Raw genomic sequence first — 18,419 nt, 5'->3', positions numbered from 1 at the left:
TTTGCAGCATTTGGATCATCTATGCCTTTTATCGTTGTTGCTTGACGTGTGCTTTAAAACAGATTTCAGACTTCATTTCACCTCTACATATTTCAATACCCTTCTCTAAGAACTTGGATAATTTCTTACCTAACCCCAGTGCCATCACACCTTATAAATTAAGAATAATTCCTCATGTCATTTAATACCCAGTTCATATTCATGTTTCCCCAGTTGTCTCAAAACTGTCTTTTTAAGGATGCCTTGTGTGAATCAGAATCCAGACAAGGATCACACATTACATTTGGTTGTTATATACCTCTTAAGTAATCTAGGGAAGTCTCCTTTTTTGTTTTGTTTTGGGTTTTTTTGTATGCCATTGATTTATTGAAGAAAATAGGTTAATTGTTCTATAGAATGTCCCACAATTTTGGTTTGTGTGTTTTCTTTTAAAGTGGAAGTGAAGATCTAAAGGCTTGGTTAGATTCAGTTGCAACTTTTGAGGGGGCTAGAGTACTTCACAGGTGGGACTGTATATCCACATTTGTCACTGCAGAGGCAGAATGTCTGATGGTTGGATTTGGTGATGAATCTCATCCCTCCATTGTGAAGTTCCCCTTCAGTCTTTCATCTAATGGTTTCAGACATTGATGACCTTTGTCTGAATCCGTTAGAAGTAACCTTTTGCAGAACTGCGTTTTTGAAGGTGAAGAAAAACATTGAAATAATGCGCTAAATTGTACATATGAAAAATGTTGAATTAGCAAATGTGTTATATATAACTTTACAACAATATAAATGCATATAATGTTCAAAGTAGGAATTTGAATAAGATACATGGGAGGCTAGCAGGGTGAAAATTGTTGATGTTCATATACAGTTCAGTGTATTGATACTTCTGATTACTCTTTAGAAATGAAACCACATACTGGTATAACAGCCCTATAGTATTAAAAAAGAAAAATTGCTCTATTATGCAGAGCAATGTTGTATTATACAGCCAAAGTCCAAATAGGTGATTAGCATACTGATTCATTTCTCTTGATTGAGTTATTATTTATCTCTGGCACTGTTGAAGGGTAAGGTAAACACTAACTAGCATTTCTTAAGCATGCTCCAAAGGAAATTAGCCCATCAAGATGCTACCCCAACCGCACCAAAATGAAAAGGTATCTTGGGAACTACTTAATATACCCCCTTCTGGAGAAAAGGCCGTGAGAAGCTCTGCAATAAAGCAGTCTGCTTTATCAAGCATTTCACTTGACTCTTAACTCCTTTTTTCACCAAGCACCTTTAAATCACAGAACATTATTTAAGGCAAGGTGGTTCTAGGCCAAATTGAGTCTTGAGAAGATATGTCAGCCCCTTTAGTGTCTTTGCACTTCTGCCTACTTGGTAACAATTCCTCTCGGGGAGATTGCTTTTCTTCTGTCTAATTCTTTGCCATGGTCATAATAAGAAAGGCTCTAATCAGGGGAGCGGGCAGTCATCCACTATAATATAGAATGTCATTCTTTTTTGTGTGTTTGGCAGTATTGGTGAGTATCTTATCTATGTTTAGGTGCCAGATCGCTAATGGTTAGTACAGTTTTTCTGACAAGCTGGCAGTTTAGCAAATGTTAAATAGTGGAAATGCCAGGGGATGATTTAATATTAGAAATTTTATCAAAGTATGATTTAAATTGCAGTATTTGATATGTATGCTACATATAAGTTCAATGCATCCCTTTTTTTTTTTTTTCAGTAGAAAATACAGCTTTTTTTTTTTTTAACTAGAATGTTTGGCTGAACTATGCCTAAATAGAATAATTAAGATTGCATAAACTTTGAGAAACTACTCATTATTCCTTTCTGTCTCCTTAAACAGAAGTGTACACTTTGCAGTCAGCCTGGTGCTACTATTGGATGTGAAATAAAAGCCTGTGTTAAGACTTACCATTACCACTGTGGAGTACAAGACAAAGCTAAATACATTGAAAATATGTCACGAGGAATTTACAAGTAAGAAACAATTGTCTGTTTTCCTAAATATGTCTGTAAGTAACCATCCTTAAATAGATGAGATTAGGTTACATGACCACTATCCTTAGGTGGTGTTTAGTTGGTATACAAGATTGTGGACATTATATAAGGAATGAGTTCTGCAATTGGCATTTTCCTCTGATTACATACCCCTGTATTAGCATTCATTCAACTAGAATTTATTGTGCTTACTATGTGTCAGGTATTGTACTAGGAGTTGGGCATATAATAGTGATCAAAACAAACACAGATACCTGTAAAAAGTTGGATTTGCAAAAGTTGTGTGATAGGATGTATTTATAACAATGACAAAAAAAAAAAAGCTGCTGAGGCTGCTTATCTACAGCCAAACACCGCATAGGATTTGGTTCCTTGGTTTGGAGGTTTAGGGTCCTGGTTTCGTGGGACATCCCAGCTAATTGGCCTAATAACGTGTTTAACACTTCAGTTTTACCTCCTAGTTTGTTGCATAGTTTTGGGGGTCTTAAAAGTTTGAAAGTGGCCATCTAAGGCACAACTGGTCTCTCTTTTCCTGAAGCAACAGAGGAAGAAGGAGAGTCAGGAATAGGAAGAGGAAATGGAGTAAGTGGCTAATTGCTTCCATAAAGAACTGCCTCCTTTGCCATGAGACCAGAAGAACAGGATGGTGCCCAGCTACCATTACTGAACATTTTGATCGAAGATTCTATAGAAGAATCTTTTAACAAAAGGGGGAAAATTCAGAGCAGAGTTGTAAATTCTTACAGACTGCAGACTTTCCGGAGCCATGGAGGCTGGGTGAACCCCTAAAACTATTGCCCTGAGATAATCTTTAAACCTTAAACCAAAAATATCCCCTGAAGTCTTCTTAAAACAATATTTTAGCTTAATTAGTAAAGAATGTCTGCTTTGAGCATTGTCCTCTTTTAAGATCTATCTATATAGGATAAAATTGACAACAGCAACTCAAAAGATTAGATGGGAACCTTAGGGGTCCAGTAAGTTTTGTTAATGAGGGAAGAACAACTCAGAAAGCAAGGGTGAGAATTGTTGCACAACTCAAAGTGTGTAATCAGTGTCACTAAATTGTCCGTGTAGAAACTGTTTAATTGGTGTATATTCTGTGTATATTCTCAACAACAACAACAACAATAAATAAATAATTTAAAACAAATGGGACCAGACTGTCCTCATGGAGCTTATATATATATCATATAGTGAGAGAGATAATAATTACAAATGATACAAGTACCATGAATGGGAAGGCACACAATGATGTGTGTATATATATGTATATATATAATAAGAGGAAGCTGGCCTAGTCTGTTATGGGGGAGTGTTTAGGGGAGTCCCTTAAGGAAATAGTGCTTGAGCTGAGGTATAAGGGATGAGGAAGATGAATGTGGGTGGAGGAAAGAATTCTAGGCAGAGGGAACAGCATGTGTAAGACCCTATGGTGGGACAGAAGCAAGAGTGCAATGGGGAGATGAGTTAGGAGCCTGTTGTAGATAGTGCAGATGACAAGTGTTGGTAGCTTAGAATAGGAGGTAATTGTGAAGATGGAAGTCTAAAGACTTTGGAAGAAGGATGAAGTCAGGTTTGGAGATTGAGAATTACATGTTATCCTTTCTTCTATGGGTTTTTTACTCATCTGTGCTGCTTTGGGCTAGTGGTGTTGGTGTATGTCTGTAATGGTTCCATATGTTTAACCGAATGGAATATATTGATAGGGTTTCCTGGTTTGCCTCTGAGAGTTGTAGAGCACTTTTTTACTGTCACATGCCTAGCACAGACCAGTGATTTCAGGGTCTGCTGTCCTGTGTAGTCCCCTGTTTATACATACGGTCACCAAGTCACTGTTACTGCATAATGTGCTGATTCTGTGTTATAAAATTGCCAGACTTTGTTTAATAATAAACACACAGGTTTTTCAGATGAGCGCTATCAAACCTTTAAAGAACAGATAATTCCAATGTTATTTAAAGAGGTCAAACACATAGCAAAAGATAAAGAGCTTCTTGGCTCGTTCTGTAAAGTTTGTATAACCATGATGACAAACCTGACAAATAGAGCCTTAAAAAAAACTATAGAGCAGTCTCACATTTATAAATATATATACAAACATCCTAAATAAAATAATAGCAAATCAAATTTAGCTCTATTGTAGGAATTTAAAAACTGCTCAAAATTAGGGAGTTTTATAGTGGGATCTGTTATAATTAATAGAGCAAAGAGGAAAAATCTTATCACCTTCCTGATAGATGGTGAAAGGACATTTGATAACATTCAACATCCATTTTTTATTTTTTTAAAGAAGAATATAATGGGTGCTTTTGGTAAGCTAGGAATTGATCACTACCTTAACATCTTAACAGAGGATTTAGGAGAAAACAGCAAATAGCTTATGTAATGTTAAGGAGCAAGGGTTCTTAACCAGATGTGTGCCTCAGATCCACCAGGCGCTCCTTAGAAACTCTGTGAGGCAGTTCTACTCTGTCCTGTTGTCCCGCGGGGTCGCTATGAATCGGAATCGACTTGCCGGCAACGGGTTTGGTTTTTGGTTGTACTAAGTAGTACGGCTGCTAACCAAAAGGTTGGCAGTTCAGATCCACCAGGTGCTCCTTGGAAGCTCTATGGGGCAGCTCCACTCTGTCCTATAGGGTCACTGTGAGTTGGAATAAACTCCGGCAGTGGATTTTATACTAAGTAGAGAAACCCTGGAGGCGCAGTGGTTAAGAGCTACAGCTCTTGACAGTTCAAATTCACGAGCCACTCCTTGGAAACCTTACGGGGCAGTTTTTCTCTGTCCTATAGGGTCACTATGAATTGGAATCGACTCAACGGCATGGGTTTGGTTTGCTTTTTGATATACTAAGTACAAAGAAGCCCTGGTAGCGCAGTGGTTAAGCACTAGGCTGCTAATTGAAAGGTCGGTGGCTTGAACCTACCAGCTCCACAGGAGAAAAATGTGGCGGTCTGCTTCCATAAATATTACAGCCTTGGAAACCCTATGGGGGCAATTCTGCTCCATCCTCTGGAGTTGTTATGAGTTAGAATTGACTCGACGACACACAACAACAACAACATATGGTTGACTACCCATTTAGAAAATATAACTTGAGTCCTTAGCTCAGACTGTACCGAAAAATAAATTGTACATGAGTTAAAAATCTGAACATAAAAAATAAGACTATAAGTGTGATAAGGAAATAGAGGAGATAGTCCTATATTCTTAAAGGCCTTTCTAAGCATAATAGGAAACCTGGAGTTTTTATTTGACTACCTAAAGAGAACTCCAAATCATTAAGGAAAACACAGCCCATTTAAAAAATTGACAAAGGATATGAACAGGCAATTTATGGAAAAAATAGCCGTGGATAATAAGCATATGAGATGTTTAACCTTACTGGTACTGAAGGAAATGCTATCAATTTTTGCCCGTTAGATGGACAAAGATTAATAGGGTGCATATTATGTAATATTAGCTAGGCTGTGGGGACACGGACATTCTTATTCGGTGTTAATGTTGAATGTAAATTGGTATAGCTTTTTTGGAGAGCAGTTTATAATTGGAGATCAAAACCTTAAAATAGTGTATATCTTTTGCTATTGGCCCACTTCTAGGGATTTATCTAGGGGAAGTAAGCAGAAAACAGTACAAAAATGTATATGCAAAAAGTTTCATTGTATTATTGTTAATGATAGCTGCTATTATTACCCTTTAGAGTATCATTACTATAAATACCCACTTGGGCATCTTAGACTCAGGTATACTTTGGATTTACAAGCCTTCTAGGCTGCTTAGTCCACCCAAGAAGGATATAGGACAGGAGCTACAGCTTGCCGGTAGGGGAGTATCAGATCCTTCTCTTCTGTGGAAGTCCTTTCAGCAGCAAGTATAGCAGTAGCAGAGCTCAGGCCTAATAAAATGTGGGATCCAGCCTGGCTTATAAGCCTGACCCCCCATAGAAGCCAGTCCCTCTTGTAACATAATTATATAGGCATGGACAGTTTTCACATTCTCCACAAGAGACATGTTAGTCACACTGCACTGTAAGAGACCCAAAGATAAGGCTTCCTATCAAAATATATTTAATTCTCCCAGTCCATATCATTTTCCAAGCAGAGGTATATAGCTTAGTAAGGTAGTCGACGTACCAATTTTTAGTAAGTTGCCAGGGGAATGGAACTACAGCAAAGATAACATTCTCATGCAGAATGGGAAAAGAGTTTTTTGCTAACTTTTTACCCACAATAACAAAAAAAGAAAAATAGCCTGAATATTCATCAGAAAAAAAAAATTAAGCCTTGATAAATAAACTTCAATACATGCATATAGTGGAATACTGTGTATCAGTTAAAGAATGAAGTAGACCCATGTGTAGAGTTGGGGAGGGGTCTTTCTATGATATATTAAGAGAAAAAAGTTGTAGTACAGTATGCATAGTTTACTTTAGCAAATAAATGTACATATATACGTGCATACACACGTATATATATATTCTTGTGTATATAGAAAACTTTCTAGAAGTACATTCACCAAACAACAGTGGTTACCGCTCATTAGTTGGCATAGGGATGGAAGAGGAGGAGGAGAGCCAATTTTATATTCTCCTTTATATGATTCTATGCTGTTTGAATATTTCCACGAGCAATATTATTTAAAATAGCCAATTGCATTTTAAAGTAACTGGCCCATTTTAAACACCTGACATCAGATTGTGTGGGGAATTATTTAAATTTTAACTCTCTAAATATTTTTACTATAATAGTTACCCATTTTCATTTTGGAAAAAGGAAAATATAAATAAGGGAAAAAAACTTAAGGTCAACTTTAATTCTGCTACCTAGAGATAGCAGTTTTAAATCTTTTGGGATATTTTCATCTAGACTTTTGTGTGACTGCGTATATGTGCATATTTATGAAAACAAAATTCTCTTACACCCACCATTTCGTAATCTTTTTTTTCCCCACTTAACTATATCTGAACCATTTTTCTGTGACAGTAAACTGTTCTGTATCACCATTTTAATGGTTACCCAGCATTCCATTGTACGGGTGTATCAACTTATTTAATCAGTTCCCTTTTTAGACATTTAGATTTTAAGTTTTTAGCAATTATAAAACCATGTTGCAGTAACAACCCCTGAACAAAAATGTTTACACTAGGACCCATGATGATTTGAATAGCTCTTTTTATGTTTTACATTTGTTTCTAAAATCTGCTTATGATGTGGATTCCAGATTCTATCTCATAGAATGCATTGAGGTCAAATGAGAATCCATATGTAAATAGTTTGGGGAGAGAAGAATGGACAGATAGGAGGAATATTTCTGAATGAAGTGGTTTCTCTATCTTCCTAAATGGGGCTTTTCTTCCTTAATTGCCCTCCCGGATCTTTTTCATATTAAAAAGGAGAGGGAGGATTAGTGACTCTGTTTTACTGTATTTTAAAACTATTTAAATATGTATTATTTTAATTGTCACCACTGTAAAAATTTTTAAGTTCTCCGAAAGCAGAGATCTTGTTTGCTGGACACCTGTGACGTTGGTGGCTAGACTGATGAATGTCACATAATGGGCCTGTGATAAACATTTCCTTGAATGAAAAGTAATTTCATTAAAAGATTTAAATTTGTTCTGCCAACAAAGGACTCATCTTTTTAAATAAAACTTTTTATTATAAAAATTTTTGAATATATACAAAAATAGAATTGTATAACAAATCCTTAAGTCAGGAGTTACCAAGTTATTGCCAGCTGTTCTAGCCGTCTGTTTTTACTCCTGAAGTATGTTAAAGCAAAATCCTAGACCTCTTTATCATTTTTTCACCTATGTGTTTCAGCATACACCTCCTAAAAATAATGGGTGTTTCTTGCAGAATCACTGTGCAATTATCACACTTCAAAATGAACAATAATTTCTTAGTATCATCTCATACTCAGACTCCTTTTACTTTTAAGCCCCTGTTAATATGGAACAAGTCCCACTTGTCCCCTGGCTTTTCCCCGTATTCATTGAAGAACCCAATAAATTGTTCTGTAGAAGTCCCACATTCAAGATTTGTCTGTTTTTTGATGGTGACATTTAACTTGTTTCACTACTCCACACATTTCCTATAAACTGTAAGTTGGCTCAAAGGCAAGATTCAGGTTATACTTTTGGGACGAGTGCTTCATAGGTGGTGATTTGTGGAATCTCACTTCTTAGCATTTCAACTCATGATTTTAAGAAAAGATGTGCCTCCCAATGTGCAGCATCTGAAAGTACAAATTCTCCATAGTTCTGTGAAAGTTACTGAAAATGTTTTAATAATAAAAAGAAGAAAGATGACCGAACTGGGTTCACTTGTTAGTCACTTGTTACTGTTGCCACCACCCCCCTGGATTTCCCCTGCCTTTTATTCTATTCAAATGTTAGAAACCCGTTTTAGATCATCTGTTACATGCCTCTGTGAATTCCTATTTGATCATTTTTTTATCCAGTACTGACCACAAGAGGGCATCCAGTGAACATTTTCTAAGCATTGTTTCTCCTTGTCATCTTGTGTGTAAATGACCTAAAACTGAGCTCTAATCAGCCCATCCTCCTTTGATTGGGCTGGGGAATGTTTAACTATAGAAACTTGGTGTGCATACATTAAGTGGCTTAACCCTTGTTCAGAATCCTCTACATCATTTTCCTTTAAGAACTGAATGAGTTTCATATATACAGAGTATGTTCCTAAATATAAGGTGGTTGGAGCAGCATGATGCCAAAGCATCACTCCAGAGATTACTTGCTAATTGCAAAGGGGAAAACCTACAACACATTGGTTTGCTTGATTAGTCTGGTGCCATCGAGCCAATTCCAACTCCAAGCAGCCCTATAAGTCAGAGTAGAAGTGCTTCATAGCGTTTTCAAGGAGCGCCTGTGGATTCAAACCGCTGACCTTTTGGTTAGCAGCTATAGCACTTAACCACTACGCCACCAGGGTTTCCTATAATGTATTACAACGGAGAAATCGTGCAGTTACCACCGCCTTAACCAAATGATCAAACACAGCTTCACTAATAGTGGAACAGTCCTTAAGTGTGCAGAATCACCTACAACTATCCTTGACTGAAAAAAGAAAATTGAACCTGAAGCTAACCAATCCCTTAGACCTTGCTTCCAGTTTATAGGAAGTACATGGAGAAGAGAAAACAGTCCCAAGAGGAAACAATCAGAGAAATCCGGAATGTAGTATAGTTGATGAGATAACGGGTCTGATCTTTTGCATAAAAGTCACTGTCAGGAGAAAAGGAGAAGTTGAAGGGACCAGTCTTGATTAAGAAAGAATGCCTAGAAAACTGTTAGATGAGGAATAGAGTTGCTAGGGCACTGGTGATGAAAAGGCATTTGAAGATTTTGAATAAAATTGTTTCATGAAATGTGAGTGGAAAGAAGCAGTATATATAGACTATATATCATTTCCTGAAATGTGATTTTTTAAAAATTTATGTATCTTATTTTTTGTCTGTATACATGGAAGTTGATGTTTTCAAGTTAGCCAAAAACTTTGCTTTCAGTCTTGTTGGGCAAAATGAATTGCCTTGTATTTGGGCATATGTGATCATTTTAACTGTCATCTTAAACCATAGGTTTTATTTCAGATGGACTTGTATTTTCTCAATAATAAGGCTCTTTCCTGTCTTTTCCGTAACCGTAGACCGGTAACTAGTTGTGGAGTGGTTTTAAGTGTGGATGAGAAAATCCATATTTGAAAGGGGCACCCACATCATCTGCTAATGATGGCATACATGTGTTCTCATCAGCAGTAACAATGACATTTTGAGATTTTTGTCTTTCCTCATCTTAGACTATACTGTAAAAATCACAGTGGAAATGATGAAAGGGATGAAGAAGACGAGGAGCGAGAGAGTAAAAGTCGTGGAAAAGTAGAAACTGACCAGCAACAACTGACTCAGCAGCAACTTAATGGAAACTAGGTATGGAAGTTCATTGTATCAAATCCTGTTGTCAGGATACAGTATACATCAATAAATGTTGATGTAGTGGTATGCAGTTAAAACTGTAATACTAATATGTTTAGTTAAGAGCATGTTATTAGAATGCAGAGGTTTGTGTAGGCGTACATAGTTTTTTTTTAACTAGCTGATTTTATAACAGTAAAAAGAAACTATCTACTTTATCAGTATAGTTTTAAGTAAAATTAGTAAGATATTCTCACTCCTCAATAACATGTTTATTGTTTTTTTCCCCTCAAGCATCATATTTTACACTTTTTTATCTTTTGAACAGGTTCATGGGACAGAGTTAGAAAACTGGGAATGAATAAGACATCCATAACTACTATTCTTTTTTCACTGTTTTCTAAAATCAAAAAGGGTTTGTAACTTTTTACTGCCCAACTCTTAGATCCTTTACTGAACTGCCTAAAAATGTCCTGTTTGTTCTATGAGCCTTCACTAGATGGCAGAGTTTGACGTGTGGATATTACGTAGCTGTAGTTTGCAGTTTCTGGGAAGCAGTCGAAACACTATTAACCCTGTGTACAGTGTCAACAGTTCAAGCAGACATTGAAACGAAGTAAGCTATATATTTGGACCGAACAAAGTTCTTCTGATTAGAATGTTCAAGTTTGTTTAGTGGGTTCATACTCAAGGGAAAGCATAAGCAAATTTTACTTTACAATGCAAACATGCCTCTGGTGGCAACACAGCAATTTGTGAATTACCTTTTCACATTCAGTAATGATGACTAGAAATGAAGAGAACCTTCTTTTTTCTCTTGGCTTTGACAGCACAGGCTAAAAATTTTCATCCAAGAAGTGTGCTAAAGCTTTTGGTTTGGTTCCTGTTAAAGTTCTCACTGACCAGCATGGACTTGGGCAGCTCTAAACTATCAGCCCCAGTGCTTATGCCAAAATCCGCTTGACAATACACCACTTCTTTCCATATCATACAAAGAGCTTCCGGTGAAATGATCGAATCCTTTCAAGTTTAACATTTGGCAGCAGCAAATTAAATCTCTTTAAGATTTAAAGGGTTACCACTCACTAAGAACTCTAGCCACCCTGTCTGATACCCGTTCCTCTCAAGTACCCTGTCATGTGAAACACTTCACATATTGGCCCAAAGTATGTAAGGAGGTCTCATGTGTTATGGGAGGAGAAACAACAGTCTTTGCATAAAACAGTATTTATTTTTAATTTTGTGACCACTATTTTAGAAACTTTATTTAATATTTTTAATGTTTTCATTCATTGCTTTCATTATCTACTAAATAGGCTTTTCTGCCCTGCTTTTTTCTTCCGATAGAACTCGGTATTGTTTTACCGATAGATAATCGCAATTGTTTATGAAAGCCTAAGAACCCAGCTTTTTAGAAATGATTTTCGCGCTGGCATTTCTAGCTAGTGATATTTTCTTCCACTTACCTGCTGAAGCACATTTATATATTTCTTTGTGGCAAAACCAAAAACTTTAGTTGTGCTCTGCCTAATATTACCATAGCACCTCAATATCTATCAAGGATAGAGATTTTGATTTCTGAATTACCACGTAACCTGCCACATTAAAGTAAATTAGCACACAGAAACCAATGTGTTAACTTGACTATACAACAAGATATTCTGCAGCTGATAGGAAAGCATTTTCAAAATGAAACAGGTGGAAAATTACACTGTGCTTAATGACTGAGTTTTTTTAAAACTGCTAGTCCCTTAAAGTTGTGTTTGTCAAGTGTATATTCACACATTTACTTCTATCAAGGGACTCAATGATCGCTCTATTTTAACCATCTTTTATTGTTATTTTTAGAAGGAAACTAGCTTTAGTAGTGGATTGCCCTGTATGTTTTCTCTTTTTGCTCTAAATATGCCATTGGGTTTTTTTGTGTGCGCGTGTATGTGATTAATTTTCAAAATTCACCATGACTTGAAGTGCAAGGACAGATCTAGATGTTTGTTTACCAAGCTATGTGACTTTTCCCAAAGGATCTGTACTTTATTTCCTTATAACAGCTTGAAAACCATTATTTTAAATCTTCTATCACTGTGTCTAGGTCTTTTTTACATTGTGTGCCATAGACTTACCCATGGAATAACAAAGCACCTTCATTTTTGGACAACTACTGTAACGATTTTTTTTTTTTTTGAGGAAAAATGGAAGGTGTCAGGGGTAATAATGGCCAGTCAATAATTATATAACAGACTTCAAATACTATAGCTGTCAGTTAATGAATTTGTTATGTAGTAAAATATATGACTTCGTATGGGTTTCTTCAACCCTTTCTCTGCCACTAGCAACCAGAATAGCACTTTACCTTTTGGTTGGCTAGATAAGTGGCTGGCTACCTATTTCTCTCACTGTGGTGTGATTGGCTAATAATCTTTTGTTAAAAAATTGAAGTCACATGAAGTCTTTGGTTGTAAGCTTCCGATATTTTGATTCTATAGTCACGTTTTGTCACATGCTGAGTAAAAGTGCCTTACAGTGTAAAACTTGTACAGTACTTCTGTTGCCAGGTAGCACCATCATCTTCTGGATAGCAGTTACATTGTGGTGTTAATACTTAGAAAACTGTACCTCAGCAGTGTATTTACTGTACATCTCTTAAGTCCTTAACTGTAGTTTTAATAAGCATGACATTATTTGATAAGTATATAGCATTTACATCATTTCAAAAAATACTGCCATTACTGTCTTTTATGCATATTTTAGCTTGAAATTTTAAAGCGTCTTTCCTTCTTTCCTTTTTGTTTTGTTTTTGTTATTGATATTAAACAGTGTAATCTTTGCAAGCGTATATTGAAGATTATTCTGGAGCATTTATTGCCTTACCAGAAATGTTAGTAAGAAATGTTCTTTAGAGTAGAAAGATAGACTTGAGTTTCTATACTTTAATAAGAGCTCTTTGTTCCTGGGGCGGGGGGGTGGGAGGGGGAGCGAATTTTACTTTCATCTCAATTTACTAAAAACCCATGACTGAAATAAAATTTATTTCACAGATCAGCAGTTAGAATTTCAGATTGTGCTTCCTCAGGAGTACATGCTACACAAGATATTAAGACAATAACAAGCTATGTAGATCTACTGTTGAACCAGAATCTATGTACTTGAACAAATGTGTGAATCTTACATATCTCAAAGCAAAATGAAAAGTATCCTGGAGTGTGGTTGCTTTTTTATAAAGCAGTAAAGTTAGATTGAGGTATACAGTTTTGTTCTACCAGACATTTAGGTTAATTGTAAAGATAAGGAATGCATCATGGGTCAAAATCAAACATTCCTCTCAAGTTATGTATATTTTGTTCCTGTTATATTGGCTTTATTTTCAAAATTGTAGTTTGTAGTATTAGTTTCCTTTCATTGGTATTCTTGCATATACTATTCATTCAATAAATGAGTTATGACTTTCATATTTGTATGTCTTTTTTGTGAAAGCTATTATATAATACGAATTTGAGCTCAGTTCAAGGTTTCACAATAAAAAGTTTTATCATGGAGAGAAACGGCAATCTTTTAAGTGCAATAAACTGTATTACATCTTGGTTCTTTTATTACATGGTCCAAATACCTATGGCCTAAATCAGATCCCCTGGAGCCTAGTTAAAGGGTGATTTTGAAAATAAACCAAAACGCCTAGTACAATTTATCAGATTGGGAGTAGGGGGACAAGACTAATAACCCTTTCATAAATGGCTTCTGCCTTACAGATTTAAATTTACCCCCATTACCATGGGCAACTTCAAGTACAGCTTCATATATTCAGGTGTTCGTATCCAGGGCAGAAATCAAAGTTTTAATTAGTAGAATATGATCATTCCATGCCCACAATTCCTAACCTGCATTCTGCTTCAAAGAGGGGAAAAAGCAAGTAACAGGTTCCGATAAATGGATGACGTGCTTTTCTGCAGATGTTACCCAGAAGTGCCTGGCGTGTGCCTGTGCGCATGTGTGTGTTTAAATTTATTCTTCTCATTGTAATTACCACAGCAAAAGTACAGAGATGGGGAGTGAATGTGGTTTTCTTTAGCTAATTGGTACGACCGACAGCTACTTTTCCTCAGCTGTAGTCATCAGCTATTGCCGAGGTCATCCCAAAGCATAAAACCAAAAAAAAAAAAACAGTGCCGTCGAGTTGATTCCGACTCATAGCAACCCTAGGGCAGAATAGAACTGCCCCGTAGAGTTTCCAAGGAGTGCCTGGTGGATTCGAACTGCCGACCCTTTGGTTAGCAGCCGTAGCACTTAACCACTATGCCACCAGGGTTTCATAAACGTGGTAGAATTTCCTAGGAAAATTCTGTAGCCAGCACATCTTTTTCATGGAAAAACCCAATCCCCCCATTATGTTTATACATTAGAGTCCTCAGTTGTGGAGGCCAAGGGCTGCTTTATCAATCAGGGTTACAGATTTTTGCCTTGTTCAGGTAATGAAATAACTGGACATTAAGGATGTAAGGCAAAAGATTTTTTCTGATTTTTATTCAGAAGATGAAAATTCTAGAATACTAGTTACTAGGAAAGGTACTGATGGCGTTTTAAAGTGTTACACAGTAGCAGACACAGCCTGCATATGGTCAGTGTAATGAAGTCAACCAGACCTGGGTTCTTGTCAAAAGACAGCAGATCCACAAATACCCAGATCATACCTTTCCCTGTACCTCTCACTGGCTACACATGTTTTTATGTTGTGGGTTAGGGGCAGTGGCGGAGAGATAGGGACACTGCTGCTGTGCCAGGAGTTCACTAGGTCTGTTACGTAAATGAAAAAATGCTGTGTAAAGAGGCACATATGAAAACATACTGTTGGAGGGAGTAGTTTTTGAAATGGGGACTCAAGAGGAACAGATATCCGAGGGAGTGTCAGGAGCAGGGAAACAATATGGACAACAGATTCAGGCACATTGTTGAGTTTTCATAAAGTGAATTGAGTATTTTTTAAAATTAGAATAAAAGTAATATATAGCCACAAAAAGGAGTGAAGTACTGATACACGCTACAGTGGGGATAAACTTCAAAAACATTATGCTAGGTAGCCAGACACGAAAGGTCACATAATCGAATGAATCCATTTACATGGAATAGCCGGTGTAGGCAAATTAATAGAGACAGAAAGCAGATTAGTGATTGCCAGAGGCTGGGGGAAGGGAGGAATGGGGAGTAACTGCGAAAGGGCATACGGTTTCTTTAGGGTGATAATATGTTCTGGGATTAGATAGTTGTGATGGTTGCATAACCTTGTGAATATACTAAACACCTGAATCATACACGTAGATTTTATGTTATGTAAATTTTACCTCAGTTTCAAAACGGTGAGACAGTGAAACCTGTGAGAGCCTGAACTTGACGACACTGCCTTGTGTTTCCAGGCCTTGCAAGTTTTCCACCTTTGACAGGGTGCAGTCTTAACCACTATTCTCATTTTAGTAGAAAATATTTTAGTTTTCCTTCTCTGACGGGTTTCCGCCTTACAGTTTCCAGCTTTCTTGGGTTTCACTATATATGGTCATTGTACTAAATTAAAATACCCAAAGACATATAAAGGAAAATGTGAAAATCCCCCCATCTCAACCATCCTAAAGGCCTGAAGTACTTGTTATCTAGCCTCTTAAATGCTTTTGCACATATATAATAGGTCTATTTTTAATACAAATAGGATTGTGCTGTACTACAGTTCTGCAACCTTTTTTTCTCTTAAACACTGTTGCAAGGTATCAGTATATTTTTCTCCCGTTTTTAGCAACTTCATGATATTTCAGTGTATGGATGAGGTGGAATTTTTCTCTTCAGCCCCATCTTCTTGTTCTTGTGCAAATAATTTTTTAGGCTCAATTTCCAGAAGTGGAATTGCTAAGTAAAGGGTATGTACACTTAAACTTTTGTTAAAAATTGACATCCAAAAATATGTACCAATTTAAGTCCATCTACAGTGATTGTGCCTGCCCCCTCCACTCTAGAAGAGTGGTTTTGGTTTTGTTGTCAGGGCCATATAGACTACAAAGTCAAAGTTTTGTTTTCTGTGTATTATGAACAGTAGTAATTGGCAAGGCATTTTCCTTCCTCCCGCTTTCTGAAAAGTAACAGATTGCTCATAGCTGCCCATTGTTGCCAGATGGACCTGCTTCTCTGTGTGCAGGGTCATATGTGGCTCGGGTCAGTCCACTTGATGGAGTCGTGTACTGTTTTGCTGAAGAGTTCTTATGAACTTTATCTGTCATGTGATGGTTCTTGTTCCCCAAATTATGACTGGGTCTAATAACTGGTCAGTTATGTCAAAACAAAATAAAACCATTTGAACTTTTACCTTTTCAACTAGCTGTTTTGTCCTTGTATGGATAAAACCTAGGACTAACCAGAAAAACGGACTTGATTTACATATCATGCTTTTTGCTCATTTGCTGCAAAAAAAAAAAAAAAAGATGATTGTTTTCATTTAGCAATTTCAAGCAACATTTACCTGCGTGCCTGAAAATAAATTGTTGGGAAAAATAACACAGATACTCAGTTATGCTGTCAGTCAGTGTGGAAGTTTCTAAATACAGAATAAATTGAATGTAGTCAATATGAATTGCTGTCACATGAAAATTCGGTTTTTCCCAATTCTCAGTGTCATATTTTGAGTGTTTTAGGTATTTATAACATTAACCAAGCAACTACTTAAAAAATTTAAATCAGATTTACTGTAAAACCTGCGAAAGCCAGAACCTGTGTAAGGAGGAAACCTGTCAAGAGAAGGAAAACGCAAATATTTTCCATTAAATAAGACAGTGATAGAAAAGTGGTGACTGTACCCTGTCAAAGGTGGACAGCTTGCGAGACCCAGAAAAAGGCAGTCCTGTCAAGTTCCAGCTCTCACAGTTTCACTGTAAAATGTTACGATAATATTTTACCAGCAAGCCAACTTTTGTGTTCCCTTCCACTCTTTTTCATACACGTATTAAATAATGAAGTCTTTAAGGAGGGGCAACAAAAACAAAATAGGATGATTACATTAGAGAACTCTTTTGATAACTTAGAACTGCAGTGGTCCTGGAGACTGCTGTTACTTTAATTTCAAGGGTTAGCCAAACAGTTTAACACAACGTTCCTGATCCTTAAGCCCAATAGGCTTATGTTCTATATTTGGTATTGATTTAGTATTACCAGGAAGCAATAATTCTTTGCACCCTGATCTCATATGTTCTTGGTTAGAGAGCAAGCACAAAAAAAAGATAAGCAGTTTCTGAAAGTTTGCAGATCAGAGAGCTGGAATTTTGGCATTATCCTCCGTCAGATACAACATTCTTTCTGGACACCACTTAGAAGGCTTGCTCTTAAGCATTTCAACCTATCCCATGTGCCCAAACAGCTTAGGGCAACTGGCCAGTATGCTGGGGATTGGCAGCTAGAGGGATGTAGGGAGAGAGGGTTAAAGAAAACACTTGTTGCTTAAGAAAAAGGCTTGACAGATTTTCCTCCTCCCCTAGGGAAGAAGCAGGGCAGGAGAGACAAGGCCTCAGGCAGCCTTAACTGTGGTCTTTGGAACATTTAATGACTGGGGTCACTCCATTCCATGAAACAGTTTGTAGGACACTTCTTAAAATGATGCAAAACTTGAAAAGGTTTTTTTTTTTTCCTGTGATGCCCTCCTCAAAACTCTATTAGCTTAATTGCCATATCTGTACCAACCCTCTAAGACCACTCCTATTCTGACTCTTCTCCCGAACTTTAACATGAAGTGTTGCACACCATGCTGTGGTTTTTAACATGTATTATTCTCACTTCTCACCATGATCTACTGCTCTAGCTGTCATCTCTGTATTCTGCTGATGAATTCCAATACTAATCTGCAGTCTGCTTCACTCACTAAAGCTCATGCTGCCTCAGCTTTTCCCCTGGACGTTTCTCCCCGATCTACTGGCTACTCAAACACAAGTCCAAAACTAAATTGTCCTGACCTGATTTTTTGTTGTTAGCTGCTGTCGAGTCAGGCCCCTGACTCATGGTGACCCCACGCACAATGGAACAAAACGCTGCCCAATCCTGCGCCATCCCCATGATCAATTGTGGATCGGACCGTAGTGATTCATAGGGTTTTCATTGCCTGAGTTTCAAAACTAGATATTCAGACCTTTCTTTCCAGTCCATTTTAGTCTGAAAGCTCCCCCAAAACCTGTTCAGCATCATAGCAACATGCAAGTCTTCACTGACATGGGTGATGGACTGCACGCGAGGTGCATTCACCAGGAATCGAACCCAGGTCTCTCACATGAAAGGCAAGAATTCTCCCACTGAACCATCACTGCCTGCATGACCTGATATTTGTTAATGACACTGTCAGTAGGGTTACAGTTGGTCTACTTCATTCGTTCTTTACATCCAGTCACTTGCAAAGTCCCTTGGAGTCTGTCACTGTCTTTTGAATCGGCCCTCTCCATTTTTACTACTGGGAAACTAGTTTGGCTTC

At 37.2% G+C, this 18,419-nt stretch overlaps 1 protein-coding gene across 1 annotated transcript in view; it reads left to right on the top strand.

The window, feature by feature from the left end:
• Positions 1-12,894, top strand: part of PHF6 (PHD finger protein 6) — a 46,122-nt gene extending 33,228 nt beyond the window's left edge. The window contains exons 9-11 of the mRNA XM_049871891.1: positions 1,847-1,980; positions 9,823-9,952; positions 10,266-12,894. Coding sequence (XP_049727848.1) covers positions 1,847-1,980; positions 9,823-9,952 — 264 coding nt within the window. The 3' untranslated portion in view covers positions 10,266-12,894. The remainder of the gene's footprint in view (positions 1-1,846; positions 1,981-9,822; positions 9,953-10,265) is intronic.
• Positions 12,895-18,419: the final 5,525 nt, after the last annotated feature.

This window comes from Elephas maximus, chromosome X (genome assembly GCF_024166365.1).
Source record: "Elephas maximus indicus isolate mEleMax1 chromosome X, mEleMax1 primary haplotype, whole genome shotgun sequence".
Taxonomy (NCBI): domain Eukaryota; kingdom Metazoa; phylum Chordata; class Mammalia; order Proboscidea; family Elephantidae; genus Elephas; species Elephas maximus.
This window is presented reverse-complemented; position numbering and strand designations above follow the sequence as displayed.